This window comes from Hemitrygon akajei, chromosome 9, assembly GCF_048418815.1.
Source record: "Hemitrygon akajei chromosome 9, sHemAka1.3, whole genome shotgun sequence".
NCBI classification, from domain to species: domain Eukaryota; kingdom Metazoa; phylum Chordata; class Chondrichthyes; order Myliobatiformes; family Dasyatidae; genus Hemitrygon; species Hemitrygon akajei.
The window spans coordinates 118,295,248-118,314,998 of NC_133132.1; the positions used below are offsets into that span (position 1 = coordinate 118,295,248).

Below are 19,751 nucleotides of genomic sequence, written 5' to 3' on the forward strand. Positions count from 1 at the left end.
AAATTTGAGGGCAGGGTGGAAGTTGGAGGCAAAATTGATGAAGTCGATGAACTTGGCATGAGTGTAAGAAGCATTACCAATGCAGTCATCATTGTAGCGTAGGAAAAGTGGGGGGGCAGACACCAGTGTAGGCTTGAAACATAGGCTGTTCCACGTAGCTGATAAAAAGGCAGGCATAACTGGGACTCATGCAAGTGCCCATGGCTACACCTTTTGTTTGAAAGAAATAGGAGCCAAAGGAGAAATTATTAAGAGTGCAGACAAGTTCCACTAGACAGGGAAGAGTGGTGGTGGAAGGGAACTGGTTGGGTCTGGTGTCCAAAAAGAATCGGAGTGCTTTTAGGCCTTCCTAGCGGGGTATGAAGGTGAAGGGACTGGACATCCATGTTGAAAATATAATGATAGGGGCCAGGGAACTTGAAATCATTTAAAAAAACATCTAGAACATGTGGAGTGTCACAGATGTAGGTAGGAAGGGACTGTACTTGGAGGGGGATAAGACAGAGTCGAGGTTTGCAGTTATGAGTTTAGTGGGGAAGGAGCAAGCTGAAACAATGGGTCTACCTGGTCAAGCAAATTTGTGGATCTTGTGTAGGAGGTACAGTAGAAACAGGACGTGTGGGGTGTGGTAACTATGAGGTTGGTGGCTGTGGATGGGAGATCCCCAGAGCTAATGAGGTCAGTGATGGTGTGGGAGGCAGTGGCCTGGTGTTCCTTCATCTCAAAATCAGCTCTGTTACTTACTAACAGTGAATAAAGCATTGAGAATGCAATAGTTGTCTGTATAACCCCCATCTCTCCATTGTGTCCATAGAGTTGCATATTATAAATTAAATTGGTTTCTTCCTTATTGACATTTCTAAGTGCTTCTGGTATTTTGGCATTTTGTACATTTATCGGCTTATTGTAGTTTCATTTCCATTTAAATAAATGAACTTGGGTTTAATGCTTTTGTTGTTATATGCAGTATTAACCCAAAATGGCAGAAACATGGAAGAAAAATTCTTAAAGCTAGCTTATTGCAAATTCTCTATTCCCATCCCCCTGAAATTGTAATTCCCTTTTACTTGTGCATAATAGAAATGCATTTGAGAGTGCAGTTAAGTATACTTATATCTTTAGTGTATAATTTTTCATTGGCTTTGTATTTTAAAAATTCTTTTGGTTTTATAATTTTCAGCAAATAAACAGAGTACTGCAAGATCACTAGCCAGGTCAGAACAGGAAGATTAAACAGAATAAATAAACAACAGAACTATGGAATGTTTTTTATGTTCCTCCCCCCCCCCCCCCACAAAAAAAAGTACAGGCAATGAAGCATGTAGTTCTGAATGTATAATAAAGAGAATTAATCAAATCTCCCAGTTGAGTGATTTGTTATTAGTTATGCAAGATATCTAAGAAAACAGGGTGGTCTGTCAAACATTCACTTAAACCAGTCAGAGAAAGAAGAAAAGAGAGTGGACAGCAGTAGCCGTAACAGAAAGAGGAATGAGAAACTGATGATTTTACTCGCAGTAGTAAAAACTGCAGTAGGCACCAGCTACCCTTCCAACCCAAAAAACATATTGTATGTATTTGTACAATTCTACATTTACAAAAATTTGCCAACAACACTGGGGCTTTGTCTTGATTTGGCTAGAACAAAATTTTCATTGATGACCTGCGCTTTTATAAGGGCAACTGGTTCCAGAACACATTAGAGCCATTGAGTAGGTGTGAATTCCAGAGATGTAGTGACTGTGAACTGCCTTTGACATTAATGCTACATCCACACTAGACTGGATAAATCCATAACCAAAGCTTTTTCTCTTCGTTTTGACCCTCCATCCACACTGAAATGGCATTTTCCTCCAACAAAAACAGAGCTTTTCTAAAACGCCCTCTAGAGTGTGTAATTTGAAAACGCCAATTGGGCGGAGTAGTGTGGATCAGGGAACCAGAGATTTTTAAAAATGCTGTCATGATGTGCCGGAACAGATGATGGCAGCAGCGCGGCATTTCATTGTTTTCTTGAACGCAACCCCCCCCCCCCCCACCCATACAACCTAACAATTTCAGAACAGACGGCAACGAGACTGAAGCCAGAAGAGTTAGAAATGTACTCACCAAATACTTTGACCCATAACTTACTGAATAAATAGGTATACTCACTTTGCCCTGTTTTCTGTCCTTGCTTGTATGAAGGTGGTTTACCTATTTATGCAAGTACTTCTCTGACAACAGATGTGTAACAGCCTAATGTAACATTGTATGGAAATACAAGATAACACTGATGCAGACATGTTTTATACATTTAACAAGGTGCTTTGTTAATGCAACAGAGTTGGTCAGTTTTTCAATGTTCGTTGTCAGCCAGGTCATACTGTTCATGAACTCCCTGTCGGTTGCCTCCATATGCTCCAGTATTTGTGCTTTTTTTAAGTTTTAAGTCCTCCTGCGCGAGAGCCAACAGCTGTCCGTCATTTGGCAATTTCCTTTTAAGTTTTTCTAGTCTGTATCTGCACCAACGCGCACTTTCACAGCGAGATTCAACACCAAGCATGTTGCTTGTTTTCTGTAGATGTGTCCTGCGCGTGCCCAGTAGGAGGAGATTCACCCAAATACCCATTTTAATGTGGATGGAGGTATTTTCAAAAACGCTCGGTGTGGATGCCTATAGTTTTTACACGAAACCGGTGTTTTCAAAATTATTTGGTCTAGTGTGGACATAGCCTAAGACAGCATTTGATCTTTTGTTGAATTAAAGGGTATCAGTAGAATTGAAATCAATAAGAAACATTAAAAAAACTCTACACTGGATAACTCCATTTGCATCCCAGATGGTTGAATTTCTAGCATCTGCAGATTTTCTCGTTTGTGCCAGGGTATTGCTGCCTGTGTTTCCCAGGGCAGTGTTTTCAATGTTTCCATTTCAATTGCCTCTCACTTTATCAGAAGAAAAGTGGACATAGTCAGTCAGTCAGTCATTGCATGGAGTTTGGTTCCATTTGTAGTTTCTCAGCCAATTAAAGCAGTAGTGCTGCATGCGACAAGGTCTGATCACTCTTGGGCAAATCAAATGGCAAGTAATGTTCACACTGTACAATGCTTAGCAATGACAATTGTTAATAAAAGTGTAACCTCCACCTTCTGTCTCATAATAAGTAGCATTATCATCAACTCTGCCATCAATCTCATTAGGTTCACCAGTAACCAGAAATTTAGCCAGACCAGCCAGAGAAATATTGTGAGCAGGTCAGAGTGCTGTATCTCTTGATTTTCCTCTGCTTTTGCACCACCTGCAATCTGCATGTTAGGTGTGTGCTCAATTGCTTGGATAGGTAGTTCCATTGATGCCTGTAAAGATCAACATCATCCAAGATAACTAGGATACTAAAGTACCTCATCCATCTCCGTAAATGTACCGTCCTTTCATCACTAACCCACTAAGGCTGAAGGGTATGCAACTGAAACATATTGTTGGATTACATTTGTTTAGACAGTTACCTGTTTACATTTCATCAAGCAGAACAGGTTTGTGTTGTGCTGGAAAACAAATTCTTTACACTTGGGTTTAGAAAGCAGCTATAATTTTGTTACTTCCATCCTATATGGAAAATAAGAAATAAGATATAAGAATGTTTAAAGAGAATGGAACCTGTGGTTCTACGTTTCCTGACCCAAGTTTAAAAGTAGCATGTAACCATCATGCTATGTATTTCCCTGAGAAGCAAAAGTTTGAACAGAAAAATAACTATCTTTTGAAAAAGCAGTGAAAGGGAAGCAAAGAGCAGTATGAAATGTAGCATACAAAACATTGTGTCTGGATTTCTTGGCTGTTGAGTGTGTGAGTACCCCTCCAAGGGTGTGTCAGAATCTTGCACAAATAATTTAAAAATTATTTAAGATTTGTTGCTTTGATTAAATATGGCCAACTGCAATATTTGTGCTGATTATGAAACTAAGGAACTATGAGGTAGTAAAATTTGCATTGTCTTGCTCTTGCTGACATACAAACTTATATGGATTAGGAATAGGCATAAGATAATTGATCCTACATAATTTCACTTGATGTGATGTTTTGCTCAACTTTGCATTCTTGGAAAGTTTCTGCTCCTTTCTTATCAAAAATATATTTTTGCCTGAAAAATGTTCAAGCACTACTTCCAATTCCCTTTAAGGAAGATAATTCTATAGAATTCACTGAGAGAGGGAAAATGACTATCACAAGTGATTAATTTTTAAATTTTAAATAGATCTTTTAGTTTTATATTTATCTTTGCATAGAATGCTTGGTATTGCTTGCACTGAACTAGCATTTAATGTGCTGTTCATGGTGGCCTTCAAGTAATGTCAAAATGGAGCTATTTAGGTTGCTCTGTGATTGATAGTCCATAATCCTCAAGCAAAGATCAATGCATCTACTACTTGAAGGTCATAAGAGTTCCAAATTCCCACCACACTTAAGTGATTTTTTTTTTTAATTTTGCCCTCTGGTCTCTTCTAATCCAGCTACCAATCAACTTTAATCTTTGCCCCATAGTTAATAATTTTTGTCATGGAAAATAACAGCCTGTTCTCTCTGTTACTGCCTCTCATAATTTTGCACACCCTGATAAAGTATGTATATGGCATAATTTGAGGGTTAAGCTTGATCTCCCTGTTCTTATATTCTGTTTGTTTATGTCTACCTTTGGCATACACACCAAGATTCCTCATCTCTTCAGTTCTTACTTTCCTACCATTTATCATGTAATTCCTTGCCTTATTTGCATTCTCCCTAATATATTGCCATTTAATTGGCACCTTTGTGTTTGCCTATCTGTACCATTGAAATTTTCCTGCAGCTATTCTTCCTCACCATCAACCACTTGGATAACTTTGGTGAACTGCAGTGTATTAAGTCAAGGTCAATATAACAAAATAGGACCTAATATTGAGCCACGAGGAACCCATGGGGTTCCAGTCTTCTCTTAGTTCTTTCCTCATGGAACCAGTTTTTAATTTTTCATGCCTCTTGGATCTCATAAGCTTTTTATTTTAATCTGAGAAATTGTCAAATACTTTGCTGAAATCTATATAGACTAAGTCATTGTGCTATCTCATTCTTCCTCCTTGTTATCTCTGCAAGATTCATTCATTTCTGTTTAATGTGACCTTGCCTTAATAAACTCATGCTGACTAATCTTAATTTATTTGTACATGTTCGGCACAGCATTGTGGGCCGAAGGGCTGTAGGTTTTCTATGTTCTACATTCTTACATCTTTATTGTCTTTTGGAATTTTTATCTCTTGTAGCGTCTCTGGGCTATAGATAATTGGGCTGTTAATTTTCTAACCAGCTGTGTTATATTTGTCATGTTTCTCCATACTTTTAGCCAGAGGTTTTAAAAAAAAAAACTACAATCAGAGCTAGCAAGTTTTTCTCCTGTGGAATGAATTTTTATGGTCTGGCAACTTAACAATTTTAAGATGCTGAATCATTCTCCCTTCTTGCTTATTATTTCTGATACTTCACATTTTTTCCTTTATTTGTGTGTCAGTATTTTTGCCACCATCCACTCCACACTCAACTATTCCTCCTTTTGAAAGCATATGCAAAGCTACCAACCACAAGCTCCCATATTGTGCTTCATAGAGGCTACTCATTCCTTTTGTTATCATGCATTTTTATACTACTTTGGATTCTTCCTGTCCACATTTTCTCATGCACCCTTGTTGCTTAAGAACCCTTGTGAGCTAAAGAATGGACTTGGGAGAGCTCGAAGGGGGCATGAGAAGGCCTTGGCATGTAGGATTATGGAGTACCCCAAGGCGTTCTATGCGTATGTGAAGAACAGAAGGATGACAAGAATGAAGGTGGGGCCGCTAAAGGATAAAGAAGGCAGCATGTTCCTGGAGGCGGAGGAAGTTGGGGAGATCCTAAATGAATACCTTGCTTCAGTATTCACAAGTAAAAAGGACCTTGATCAGGGTGAGGTCAAAATAGAACAGGCCTGTGTGCTGGACAATATGGAGATTAAGGAAGAAGAAGTGTTGGATCTTCTTAAAAACATCAAGGTTGATAAATCCCCAGGGCCGGATGTGATATACAAATACTTTATTGTCACCAAACAATTGATACTAAAGCATACAATCATCACAGTGATATTTGTTTCTGCGCTTCGCGCTCCCTGAAGTACAAATCGAAGAAAATATAATAAAAATTTAGATTATAAATCATAATTAGAAAATAGAAAAGGGGAAGTACGGTAGTGCAAGTCAGGTTGCTGTGGGAAGTGAGAGAAGAGATCACTAGAACAGTAGCTATGATCTTTAAATCCTCTTTGGCTGCATGGGAGGTACTGGAGAATTGGAGAATGGCAAATGTAATTCTCTTGTTTTAAAAAGGTAATAGGGAGAATCCTGGGAGCTATAGACCGGTGAGTCTTATGTCGGTGGTCTGCAAAATATTGGAAAGAATTCTTAAGGATAGGATCTATGAGCATTTGGAGAAATGCAGTCTACTCAAGGATAGTCAACATGGCTTTGTTGAATGGAAGGTCATGCCTCATGAACCTAATTGAGTTTTTTGAAGAGGTAACAAAAGAAATTGATGAGGGTAGAGTGGTAAATGTGGTCTACATGGACTTTAGCAAGACATTTGACAAGATCCCCATGAGAGACTCATCCAGAAAGTCATGAGGCATGGGATCAGTGGAACCTTGTCTGTTTGGATAAAAAAAATTGGCTTACAGAAAGAAAGAGGGTAGTAGTGAAAGGAAAGTATTCTGCCTGGAGTTCGGTGACTAGTGGAGTGCCGCAAGGATCTGTCCTGGGACCCCTGCTATTTGTGATTTTTATAAATGACCTGGATGAAGAGACGGAAGGATGAGTGAGTAAGTTTGCGGATGACGCAAAGATTGGAGGAATTGTGGATGGAGCTGTAGGTTGTTGAAGGTTACAAGAGGATATAGACAGAGTGCAGAGTTGGGCAGAAAAGTGGCAGATGGAGTTCAATCTGGAAAAGTGTGAGGTGATGCATTTTGGAAGGACAAACCAGAAGGCTGAGTACAGGGTTAATGGTCGTTTACTTAAGAGTGTGGATGAACAGAGGGACCTTGGGGTTCAAATCCATACATCTCCCAAGGTCGCTACACAGGTTGATAGGATAGTTAAGAAGGTGTATGGGATGTTAGGCTTCATTAACAGAGGGATTGAGTTCAAGAATAGCAGAGGTCATGTTGCAACTCTACAAATCTCTGATGAGACCACACTTAAGAGTATTGTGTTCAGTTCTGGTCACCTCATTAAAGGAAGGATGTGGAAGCTGTGGAGAGGATGCAGAGGAGATTTACCAGGATGTTGCCTGGATTGGAAAACAAGTCTTATGGGGCAAGGTTAGCAGAGCTGGGACTTTTCTCTTTGGAGCGTAGAAGGATGAGAGGGGACTTGATAGAGGTCTACAAGATTGAGAGGTATAAATAGGGTGGATAGCTGGTACCTGTTTCCCAGGGCACGAATAGCAAACACCAGAGGGCACATGTACAGAGTTAAGGGAAAGAAGTTTGTGGAGACATCAGGGGTAAGTTTTTTTTTACACAGAGGGTTGTGGGTGCCTGGAGTGTCTTGCCTGGGATGGTGGTGGAGGCTAAAACTTTAGGGGTATTTAAGAGCCTCTTGGACAGGCACATGGATGATAAAAATAGAGGGTTACGGGATAGTGTGGGTTTAGTACTTTTTTTTAAGGAATATATGGGTCAGCACAACATCGAGGGCTGAAGGACCTGTACTGTATTCTAGTGCTCTAGTGCTTTCCTCTTTTCAAGCTGAAGATGATTGGTTATTGCCCTGAGAAACTCCTTCTGCAATGTCCTGGGGTGCACATGATTTGCCCTTATTTGTCTGGCTGCAATTTATCTAGTAGAATTCTAAAAGATGTCCTGCTGACTTCTTAATACAAAACAAGATCCAAGTATGGCTCAATATCCAAGAGCAGTTGCTTTCTTCCCCCTGACTAGAGTTCAGTTCCTTTAGACCTGGCTGCAGTGAACTCTGCCCCCAAGTCATCTTGATCTAAAGCGAGTGTGATTGTACTGGCCTCCTAGTGAGTAATGGATGCTTGCAATACTTCCCATCATTTTGGTAACTGCGGTTAGAATGACAAGGCAGATTTGTCTATGTGACATGCCTGGTAAATCCCTTTGTATTAATTGGATATTTGTGTTTACTGGATTAGCTTGGTTAATTCTTGTACATTAGTTTTATACACTCAAACTGGGTGTTATTTCTGCTAAAGTGAGCTATTTTTGGATGATTTATGTAATTTTCTTTTGTGATCTTAAGATCTCTTAACTATTTATTTACTCCTCTCTTCTAACCCATTCCTTTTCCTTCCATCTCTTGCTATTGTAACTGTTCCTTTCCACTGAAATCAATCTTTTATTTGTAAATTGTGGAAGACTAACTGACATTGTTCACTGATCCCTGCCTTTACTTTTGGTATTTATATGATAAAACTAATTTAATTGATGGTAAATGTTCTGGTTTATAATCCCCTTTTTAAAAATGATCATAGGACATCTCTCACCTTCTGAGACGGATGGGGATATGCTTGGTTATGACCTATATAGCAGTGCACTGGCTGACATCCTAAGTGAACCAACTATGCAGCCACCTATTTGTGTTGGACTTTATGCACAATGGGGAAGTGGAAAATCATTTCTTCTGAAAAAGCTTGAAGGTAAATGATGATGATGATACTTCTATAGAAGGTTGGTGATTTATTAGTTCTGAATTTTTGACTTTCACAAATGTGATTTCTGTCCACCATTGAAACAGTATGTTTTTTAATTTCTTTGTTCCTGTTTCAACAAGTTGGTTTGATTTTTTTTTCTTGTATTGTCTGGAGCTGAATAGCATGTTTTTCTATTTCTCTGTATGCACCTTCGTTAGTATATTCCCTTCAGCCTGATTATTCAAATATTGTGTGAGGTCAAGAAAGTCTAGAAATATTTAACCCAAGTTAAACTATGCAGGGCATAAACAAAGGTTGTGTTCCAAGAATGCATGACCACTTCTGCAGTATTATGTGCATCTCTGAGTACACTATACATTTACCATTATGATTTCCCTTCAAGGGAAAAATTAAACGACAAAAGCAAAATTAGATGAATGTTATTTGTATTTGCTGGAATTTGAAAGTGAAGGTGTGAAATTATTTAATATGTATAATAGTTTTGAGCATCTGATCGGGTGGATAAAGCATATATCCAAAGGTTGAGGTATTCCAGACCATGTGATGTTAGTGTAAACAAAATTAAATCCAAGCTTTTCAGGAATGAAGTTTTAAAATATTTTGATATGCATAAAGTGGGAGAAATTTAATTTGTCCACAGCGCCAGTGACCCAGGTACAATTCTGCTGAAGTCTTTAAAGATCTTGTATGTTCTCCCTGTTACTGCATGGGTTTCCTCTGGCTGCTTTGGTTTCTACCGACATTCCATAGACGTATGGGTTAGGTTAATTGATCAGATGGTGTGACTGGGCAGTGTGGGCTCATTGGGCCGGAAGGGCCTGTTACCGTGCTAAAATTCAAAACAGGAAAAAAGTGATGAAGGGTCTTGGCTTGAAAATTGATTGTTTATTCCATTCCATTAAAGCTGCCTGACCTGCTGAGTTCCTCCAACATTTTGTATGTATTACTCTAGACTTCCAGTATCTGCACAATCTTTTGTGTAAATACTTTTAAAGCTGATATTAGTGTATTTTTGAAAAGCCAGAAGTGTTGTGGGATATAAAGAAAAGGCATATATGCAGAGTTAAATCATAGTTCAGCTGAAATGGTGGAAACACTTGAACTAAATATTCTACTTATCATGTTTTTATGTCCCAGAGAATTCCAGTAATCAACGAAGTTTAATTGGGTAAATCATTTTATCTGTATTAGGACTTTTTGCAAGCAGTACATTTTTACACTCTTATTCTCATTCTTGCCTTTAGATGAAATGAAGACTTTTGCTGGGCAGCAAGTGGAACCACTTTTCCAGTTCTCTTGGCTGGTGGTATTCATTACTGTCCTGATCTCTGTGGGGACAGGTGTATTACTTGGTTTTGTAGTTGATCTGAAGCTCGGTGTAGCAGTTGGATTGAGTCTGCTGGCACTTATTTACATCTTCTTTGGTATGTTTAACTCTGCATAAAAGCACATCTGTTGGCTATTATTGCTATACCTATAATGAAATACAGTTGTGTTGCCGTGCAGCACATTTAATGGGGAGGGAGGGGATTGTGGTAGCAAGTCTGAATATTCAAGTCTTCCCCTACAGCCACACTCAGCATTTGTCCTTGCCTCTGATAGTTGTTCATCGTGTCCTGTGATGACAGGTAACCTGTGAGGGAGAGTTTTAAAAGTGGAAAAGCCATTGATTGCAACAGTTTCACTCTCTTGACCTCAGAAGTCAAGTGGTATGAACAAGTGTCACAAATCAGGATCTTCCTTGGTTGCAGTGGATGACCTGATGTCTTCTATGCCTTGTCATGCCCTTCGCTGTCCATGCTTTCTTAGCCATTGGATCTCACTGTAGATCTCATTTGGCCAGTCCACTGGAGCTTACTACGCATGCTATGGCAGGCATGTCCCTGTCTCACCAGGGTATGAGTCTACTGGCTACCCTCAGCTGGTTTAGCCCCCCCCCCCCCCCCACACCAAAAAAAAGTGGTGTGCCAGGGTGTGGCTGCTGTCACATACAGTTACTTCGAGCCACAGGTGAGAGCTGAGTGTTTGGTAGAGTCCAAATGTGAATGAGATGCCTGGAATGGACATGACATGCCCCTTCACCAGAAGTGCTACCCTTCCCTTAACACCCCACATACTCCACCTTGCCTCTATAGCTGCCTTTTCTGCAGCTTCTTTATGGCTACTGGAGAAAGCCCTGTTAAGGCTCCGACTTGCTTCCGCTCTGTTCATAATGACAGTGGTTCCACAGTTCTGATCTTTGTGGGAAGCCACCATTGGAAACAATTCAGGTAAAGTGTTAACATATAACTTTGGGTGGAAAGTATTCTAAAGATGTCTTTTTAAATTGGGCTTACTTTGCCAATTACCTGAGTTATTTTGTGGGCTGACACAGATTTATGTGTCAAAGAATAAACATACCTACTTCTGGGCAAATTTGGCAATGCAGCAAGATTGTATAAACTAGAAATTTAATAAATTGCCAAATAATCTGTTCGAACATGATGCTTATGACCCCATAACAGGTAGATCAGGTCTTGGTTCAGCAGCTCTGTTGAATCACAGTTATTCGAATAGAATAGCATTTGAAGCACTAGGATAATTTGCTGCTTCAAATTTATGGTGAGGTCTTAGATTCACTGTTTTCTGAGTTTAGAACTGAGGATGCCACCACATTAGGAAGCTGACACAAATGTCCAAACAGTAGCAAACCAAAGCAGATCTGATTTAGCCAAACAATTTTGAAAGCCTTTGTATTATTTCCCCCTCAGACTTGGGAGTAGTGAAAACTCTTACCAGATATTGTTTTTATCCTGAAATTAGCAAAGTTCCTCTGTGAGCCTTCCATGGAACTAGTCATAGAATACAGCATAGAATCAGACCCTTCATCCCATCTACTTCATGTTGATCTGATCTGCTACTTAGTCACATCTACTTGCGCCTGGACCATATCCATCCAAATTCCTCTCATCCATGTACCTATCCAAACTTCTCTTTAAGTTACAATTGAATCCACATCTACCACTGCGGCTGGCAGCTTATTCCACACTTGCACTGCCCTCTGAGTGAAGAAGTTTCCCTTCAGATTCCCCAAAACATTTCACTTTTCATTCTAAGCCTGTGACCTCCAGTTCTAGCCTTATCCACTCCAAAGGGGGAAAAAAAGCCTGCTTTCATTCACCCTATCAATACTCATAATTTTGTATGCCACAGGAAATTGTTTCTGCCCTGGTGATTCTATAAGATGACATCTATTCAAGAAATCTATCCATTTCTCTCCCAAAGGAATTTTGTGGTTGCATGAATTTGCATTATGTCGTAGAATTTAGAAAAGTAGCATCATAGACCTCATCTAACCTTATAAAACTTAACATTGTGGCCTCTAGTCATTCCTAAACTATTTAATTAAAATGCCGTCAATTCAAATACATCTACTACTCCGTATTTGTAGGATCATTCCAACATTTATGGTTCTGTAAAGTGTTCCCCAAATGACAATCATGCATAAGAGTCCAAACACTTAATTTAGCTTAGAGATTCTGAAGAAAGTACTACCTTCTAAATACCTTCTAGTGTTTGGGCTCATATGTTTGGTGAGAATAGGAAGAAATATTTGGTATGAATGTTGATATATTTAATATTTCCCAGTAAATGCTGAATCACTGCACCTTACAATTCAGGTTCTGTCTTCTCTGTTGGTTCGTCATGTTGAAGGACAACAAGTTAATATTTTTTTAAATATTTTAATGTTCAAAGCAATTATTTACTTTGGTGGTCGGCAAGAAGGAGAAAATTGGAGTTGGGCCTGGGTATTGAGTACTAAGCTTGCACGGCAAATTAGCTATTTGGAACTGCTGCTTAAACTGATGTTTGTGAACCCACCAGAACTACCAGAGCAAACCTCCAGAGCATTGCCTGTCAGGTAAAGATCAATTTTTAAATCACCTGATATCGATTTCTATCACTTCAGTCTTGATGTTCTATAAAATTTTCAAACTTCTTTGTTTGCTGTCAACATGGACCTCCAACCCTGGGTCCTGCCAGGCTCAGGGTTTGCTGGCCTTCGTGCTCTGGGTCTGCAGACCTCAGGCCTAGGGAGTGCTCTATCTGGAACATTGACCACTGGCTCCTTCTCCTAGCTCTTTATTTACTGCTTCTGACTGCTCTTTCCTGTCCATAAACCTTAATCCAACACCTAACTTCCCATGCTATCTCCAAAAGCAATCCCTGTGAACCTAAAAATTCTTAAGTCTGAGCCACAGACCCACAGTCATCTGCAGCTTGGCGCCATCTTGAATCTTTCAGGTCCATATGTATTCTAGTCCAGGACCCTTCTGACCTTTTAAATGTTTCCTGCATTTTCTGTTTTGATTTCAAGTTTTCAACGTGCTGTTTTTAGATTTTCTTTCTTTGAATAGAATGAAATGCTTACAAATTACAATACCATTCAAAAGTCTTGGGCACATAGGCACCCTAGTTAGATATACGATTTTTGCACAGGACTGTGTTTGTTGACGTGGAGTAGAGAGCAAGTTTGTAAATCTGGCAGGAGTAAAGGATGTTGAGAATAGTGAGGATGGAGTGCCACAGGAGGGGTGTGGGATACGTGGCAAAGAAGTGCCAGGGGCAGGGGGATGGTGTGGGTGCAGTCATACCCCTGAGACACCAGGTAAGGTAATTGGAATCCAAACAGTTGGTTTACTGATTATTACAGAGCTTCCCGTTCCCTCCCCTCTCCCTTCCCCTTTTTCCAAAAGTGATTCCACTCTCCCTATACTCTTCCCGCTCTTAATCCACAATAGAGACGCATAACAGAATTGGGTTTCTTGTCATTCACATATGTCATGAGTTTTTTTTTGCGGCAGCAGGACAATGGAATACATAAAATCACAATAGTACTGTGCAAAAGTCATAGGTACACTGTCTATATGTATATGTGTGTGTACCTGAGACTTTACCACAGGACTGTAAATGCATAGAAATAAAAACTGGTCTAAGGAAATTGTCCAATTTCTCTCCCAACTTCCAGTTTTAGTTTATAAATAATTTAGATCAGTTCATATTTCATTTTGACTTGTCTACCATGTAGTATGAATAAAGTCTTATGTCAGGCTATTTTTACTGATGGATATTTTATGGATATCATTTTGTTTTGAAAATGATCAACAAAAGGTCTTTTGACAACATATATAATACCTGAAATCAGTTGAAGAGCCAAATGTGTCACACTAAAATCATTTTCTAGAATTGTCTTTATAATTATTGTCCTTTGAATCACTTTAATGCACTTTTTTGGATTTTTTTCTAATTTTCCAATTTAAGAAATGCATATTAAACATTCAAATACACTACACGTTGTCTTCAATGATTTAATAAGCTTAATTAATTTAAAACTTCTCCTTTTCTGTTTAAAAGATTTATGTTTACAGATTACAATAGATTGTCTAGTGTTGGTGGGGAAACGTCTATGGCTGAGATGATTGCAACTCTTTCTGATGCTTGTGAAAAAGAATTTGGTTTTCTGGCAACAAGACTTTTCAGAGTCTTCAAGACTGAAGATACACAAGGTATGAATCAGCAGTGAAAACATTGCTAAAGCAAACAAGATTGTTGGTTACTTTCATATTATATTTGATCTCAGTGAGCTTTGGTCTGCACAGAGTATTACCACCTCTATAACATTACCTAGTTCTTGCCTGCCCCAACTCATCTGTTCCTGAAATCCCTAAACTTTGTTACTTCTAATTTTGATTATTCCAGTGCACTGGTTATTTCAGGCCAAATTCCACTGAAACAAGATCTTCTAAGACTTTGCTGGTGCTATTCTAACCTACTTGAAATTCCATTCACCCAATAATTCTACCCAACACTACATTGGTTCCTGACTCCTTTTCACTGAATAGACTACTTTTGTGTCACATGGAAATAAAATTGCCTTCACCTTCTGAACTCCAAGAACATAGGATTAATTGTTCAATCTTTCCTCATAAAACAATCCCTCCATACCCAGGATCAACCAAGTGAACTTTCTCTGAATTGCCTCTAATGATGGCACAATATCTTTTAAGTAAGGGAACCAAATCAGTTCACAGTACTTAAATTACAACAGTTGCAAAATGTATAAGGCACTGATGTTTTGAAATGAACTAAATACTATGAATTTTCTGTTGTATATATTTTCTGTAATGTGCTACCCTCTAAAAGGAGCAGTAACATTAATATTGTTGATTTGCATATCTACAGGAAAGAAGGGAGTGAAGAAATGGAAAAAGACCTGCTGTATCCCATCATTTGCCATCTTTATTTTTATTTTGGGTTGCTTTGTTGCTGGTGTCTTGCTTCTGGCAGTTTTCAAGGCAGATGAGGAACAGCTGACAGTTAATGCTATTCTGATATCTATTGTGTGCATCATTGGTTTAGCAGTAGTTTTGAACTGCCATACATGGTGGCAAGTGCTAGATTCTGTCCTTCACTCTCAGAGAAACCGAGTTTTACATGCAGCTTCTAAACTTCACAAGCTAAAGCCTGAAGGTTTTATGAAAGTAAGTGTTTTGCATTTATGAATCAAAAAGGAAAAAAATTGTCTTCAACATTGGGTGTATTGGGGTGTATGAATGCAAAAGAAATATATAAACTTTTAAAAACATTCATGAGTTGAATAAGAAATGGATCTGTTTATGTATCAAAGCATTGATTGAAAATAATTCCTTACATTATATTCAGAAGTGTCAAATCAGAATCAGGTTCATTATCACCGGCATATGTTGTGAAATTTGTTAACTTAGCAGCAGCAGTTCAATGCAATACATAATACAGAAGATGAAAAAATAATAAATAAATCAATTACAGTATACTTATATTGAATAGATTAAAAATCATGCGAAAAACAGAAATAATATTTTTTTTTAAGTGAGTTAGTGTTCATGAGTTCAATATCCATTTAGAAATCAGATGGCAGGGGATAAGAAGCTGTTCCTGAATCGCTGAGTGTGTGCCTTCAGGCTTCTGTATCTCCTACCTGATGGTAATAGTGAGAAAAGGCATGCCCTGGGTGCTGGAGGTCCTTAATAATGGATGCTGCCTTTCTGAGACACCGCTCCTTGAAAATTTCCTGGGTACTTTGTACGCTAGTACCCAAGATGGGAACCGACTAAATTTACCACCCTTTGCAGCTTCTTTTGGTCATGTGATGTAGTCCCCCCCCCCCCAATATCAGACAGTACTGCAGCCTGTCAGAATGCTCTCCACAGTACATCAGTAGAAGTTTTTGAGTATATTTGTTGATATACTAAAACTCCTCAAACTCCTAATGAAGTATAGTGGTTGTCTTGTCTTCTTTATAACTGCATCAATATGTTGGGACCAGGTTAGGTCCTCAGAGATCATGACACCCAGGAACTTGAAACTACTCACTCTCTCCACCTCTGATCCCTCTGAGGATTGGTATGTGTTTCTTCATCTTGCCCTTTCTGAAGTCCACAATCAGCTCTTTTGTTTTATTGATGTTGAGTGCAAGGCAACACCAATCCACTAGTTGGCATATCTTGCTCCTGTACGCCCTCTCATCTCCATCTGAGATTCTACCAACAATAGTTTATCATCAGCAAATTTAGAGATGGTATTTGAGCTATGCCTAGACAAACAGTCATGGGTACAGAGAGAGTATAGAAGTGGGCTAAGCACACACTCCTAAGGTGCACCAGTGTTGATTGTCATCATGGAGAGAGATATTATCACCAATTTGCACAGTTAGGAAGTCGAGGATCCAATTGCAGAGGGAGATACAGAAGCCCAGGTTCTGTAGCTTCTCAATCAGGATTGTGGGAATGATGGTGTTAAGTGCTGAGCTATAGTCGATGAACAGCATCCTGAGATAGGTTATGTTGTCTGGGTGGTCTAAGGCTGTGTGAAGAGCCATTGAATTGTCCTTCGTATTCTTTGTAATGGATAGGACGAGCATTGTAATGGATATAATTCATGTACTAGAACACCTAGATTCATCTGACCTTCATTCACTTGCAGTCTTTCTACAATTAAATAATCTACCTTCTTGATTTCTTTTACCAAAGTTCACAACCTCATATTTTCTACATTAAATTCCAGTTGCTAGTCTTTTGCTCACTTACTCACTTTCTATATCTGGTTGTAGAATCACGGTACCTTTATCATTTATGCCCTTCCATCTATTTTTATATCATTGGGAAATATGGAATATGCTGTTCCTTTGTTCAGGTCAAGAGCAAACCCTGCAATATTCCACTAGTTACCTCCTCCCTGTCTGAAAAATAGCCATTTATTCCAATTTTTGTTGGCGGACAATTTTCAACCCATTCTAATAAACAGTGTTATACCATGAGCTTTTAATTTATGCATCTCATGTAGCACCCTGTCAAATGTTTATTGGGAAGGAACATACACTACATCTAAAGGTTCCCCTCTGTCAACTCTCCCAGTTATGTTCTCAAAAAGAATTTGAGCAAATTTGTCAAGTATAATTTCAGTTTTCATCTTGTTGGATGGGTTTAAATCTACTCAACTTTCCTGAATATTTTGCTATTCCTCTTTGATGGTTGGTGTGGCATCTTGGCAACAAGAGCTGCTAAACTTAGTGGCCTGTAGTCCCTGCTTTCTGTCGTTTTCCTTCTTTAAACAATGGAGTCACTTTGGCTGTTTTCCAATCTCTTGGTGCCCTCCCAAAGTTCAGCAAGTTATGAAAAATGTCAACCAATAGGTCTACTGTCTGTGCAGCCACTTTTAAACCCCTGATGACCATCTCCATTAGACTCTGGAGTTTCTCCAGTATTTTATCTCTTTGTAATTGGGACTTTGTAAGTTCTTTCATTTTTTTAACATTAACCTTTCTGATATCTTGCATATGTCTTACCTGGCGAGAAGTTTCAGGGAAAAATATTGATTGTGTCTGCCATTTTAAAATTTTCTGTTATTAATTCACCAGCCTCATTCTCTATAGGCCCTACGTTTGACTTAGCTTCCCTCCTCCTATTTATGTAACCATAGAAACTTTTACTGTTTGTTTTTTATATGACATATATGTTTTCTCTCAAAATTCTTTTCTTTTTTCCTTCCTATGAGCTCTTTTGTCTTTAGCTTATTTTTCCAGAAGTTGTTTGAAATTGAACTTAAGAAACTTTGTGTGAAATTGAATGAACTTGAGCAGAGCCAACAGAGCAGCTTCATATCAACCAAAGATCTCTGGAGTGGCCGTGTCTGCCAGTTATTACATCAACTTGAGAGATTCACAGTCAAATCAGTGCTCCAGAACCAAGTTCAGACATTTTACCGAACTCCAATTGTAGTTATTATTCAATGACTATTGGCAGAATGTGTCCATTAATGTTAGATGAAAACCTTAAAAGCTGTTGTGTCTTCCAACATAAACAGTTTGGTACTTGCTGTCTAAACTCTGGTGAAGATTAATTAAAAGTAATTGAAGGCTGTCGGGAGGAAAAGTAAAATTTCATAGACTAAACATAACATTGTGAATTGTAACTAAGAGAATGGGAAAAAATAAGTACGCTATTCCCATGTAATCAATTTTGATTTTGAGTAGGTCTATAGTTACAATTTTTTTCTGTTCAGAAAGTTTTGAACAGTATTTATTTCTCAGTAAGAGTTAATTTAAAATGGAGCATTTCTTTGGTGACAAAAAAGTGTATTTACTTTGAAAGGTTCTAAAAAACGAAGTGGAACTCATGGCCCGGATGGCCAAATCAATTGATGGCTTTACTCAGAATCAAACGCGACTTGTGGTTGTTATTGATGGCTTGGATGCATGTGAGCAAGATAAAGTCTTGCAGATGTTAGATACGGTAAGAATTATCTCCACAGTTTGTACATTGATTCATTTGTTATTAATCAACAGTTGCAAGACAGGGTGATGAGTACATTGTTCTGCAGACTATCATATTATTGGAAGAGTATAATAAATACAGGTATCCCTTTGCATAAAATTAAAAATGAAATTGTATGATATTCATTAGTCATAGAAAGTACAGCACAGGAACAGACCTTTTGGCTCTTCTAGTCCATGCCAATACAATTTAAACCGCCTACTTCCATTGACCCTCACTGGGCCCATAGTCCTCCATACCCCTACCATCTATGTACCTATACAAACATCTCTTGAGGGTTGAAGTTGAATTTGCATGTACCACATGTGCTGGCAGTTCATGCCACGCTCTCACAAGCTTCTCAGTGTGGAAGTTTCCCCACCTGTTCTCCTTAAACTTTTCACCTTTCACCCTTAACCCATAACCTCTAGTTGTAGTCCCACCAAACTTCAGTGGAAAAAGCCTGCTTGCATTTACCTTTTATATAATAATTTAATTATATAATTTTATATACCTCTATCAAATTTCTCCTCATTCTTCCATGTTCCAAGGAATAGAGACCTAACCTATTCAATCTTTACTACAAACCAGAGTAGCCTTTCTCACTGTTCACTACACCCCCAGTCTTGCTGTTATCCAGAAATTTGCTGATCCAGTTAACCACATTATCATCCAGATTATTGGTATAAATGACAAACAATAATGGACTCTCAGAACCCCTGCAGCATTCACCTAGTCAGAGACAACCATCTATTACTACTCTCACGAAACCAATGTCTGAATCAATTTTCTACCTTATCTTGAACGCTGAGCGATTGAACTTTCTTGACCAACCTCCCCTCTGAGCTCTTGTCAAATGCCTTATTGAAGTCCATGTAGACAACATGCACTGCCTTGCCTTCATCAACCTTTCTGGTAACTTCCTGACAGAATTCTATATGATTGGATTGGTTAGACATTACCTACCATGCATGAAGCCATCAGAATAACTTTCCCATTACTGATGTCATGCTCACCGGCCTGTAACAAATGCAATTGTTTCTTTGATTTAAGTACCTTTTTTTAAAAAAAATTTGATTTTTAAAAAAAATTTCTGCTACTATTGTTCCAAATAATGCTTGCAGTTAGATTGCAAATGAATTTGTGCTAAATCCTTAAAGGTTGCAGTACAGGTAATATCATGGCTACCAGCGCTGATTTGT

The 19,751-nt window shown here is 38.6% G+C and overlaps 1 protein-coding gene across 5 annotated transcripts in view; it reads left to right on the forward strand.

Annotated features, from left to right (window-relative positions):
- LOC140733475 (kinase D-interacting substrate of 220 kDa-like) overlaps window positions 1–19,751 on the forward strand; it is a 93,103-nt gene that overhangs the window by 38,087 nt on the left and 35,265 nt on the right. For all 5 annotated transcript variants that reach the window (XM_073056864.1, XM_073056869.1, XM_073056866.1 and 2 more), the window contains exons 14-19: window positions 8,540–8,704; window positions 9,964–10,143; window positions 12,455–12,620; window positions 14,114–14,265; window positions 14,942–15,240; window positions 18,388–18,528. In XM_073056864.1, coding sequence (XP_072912965.1) covers window positions 8,540–8,704; window positions 9,964–10,143; window positions 12,455–12,620; window positions 14,114–14,265; window positions 14,942–15,240; window positions 18,388–18,528 — 1,103 coding nt within the window. The remainder of the gene's footprint in view (window positions 1–8,539; window positions 8,705–9,963; window positions 10,144–12,454; window positions 12,621–14,113; window positions 14,266–14,941; window positions 15,241–18,387; window positions 18,529–19,751) is intronic.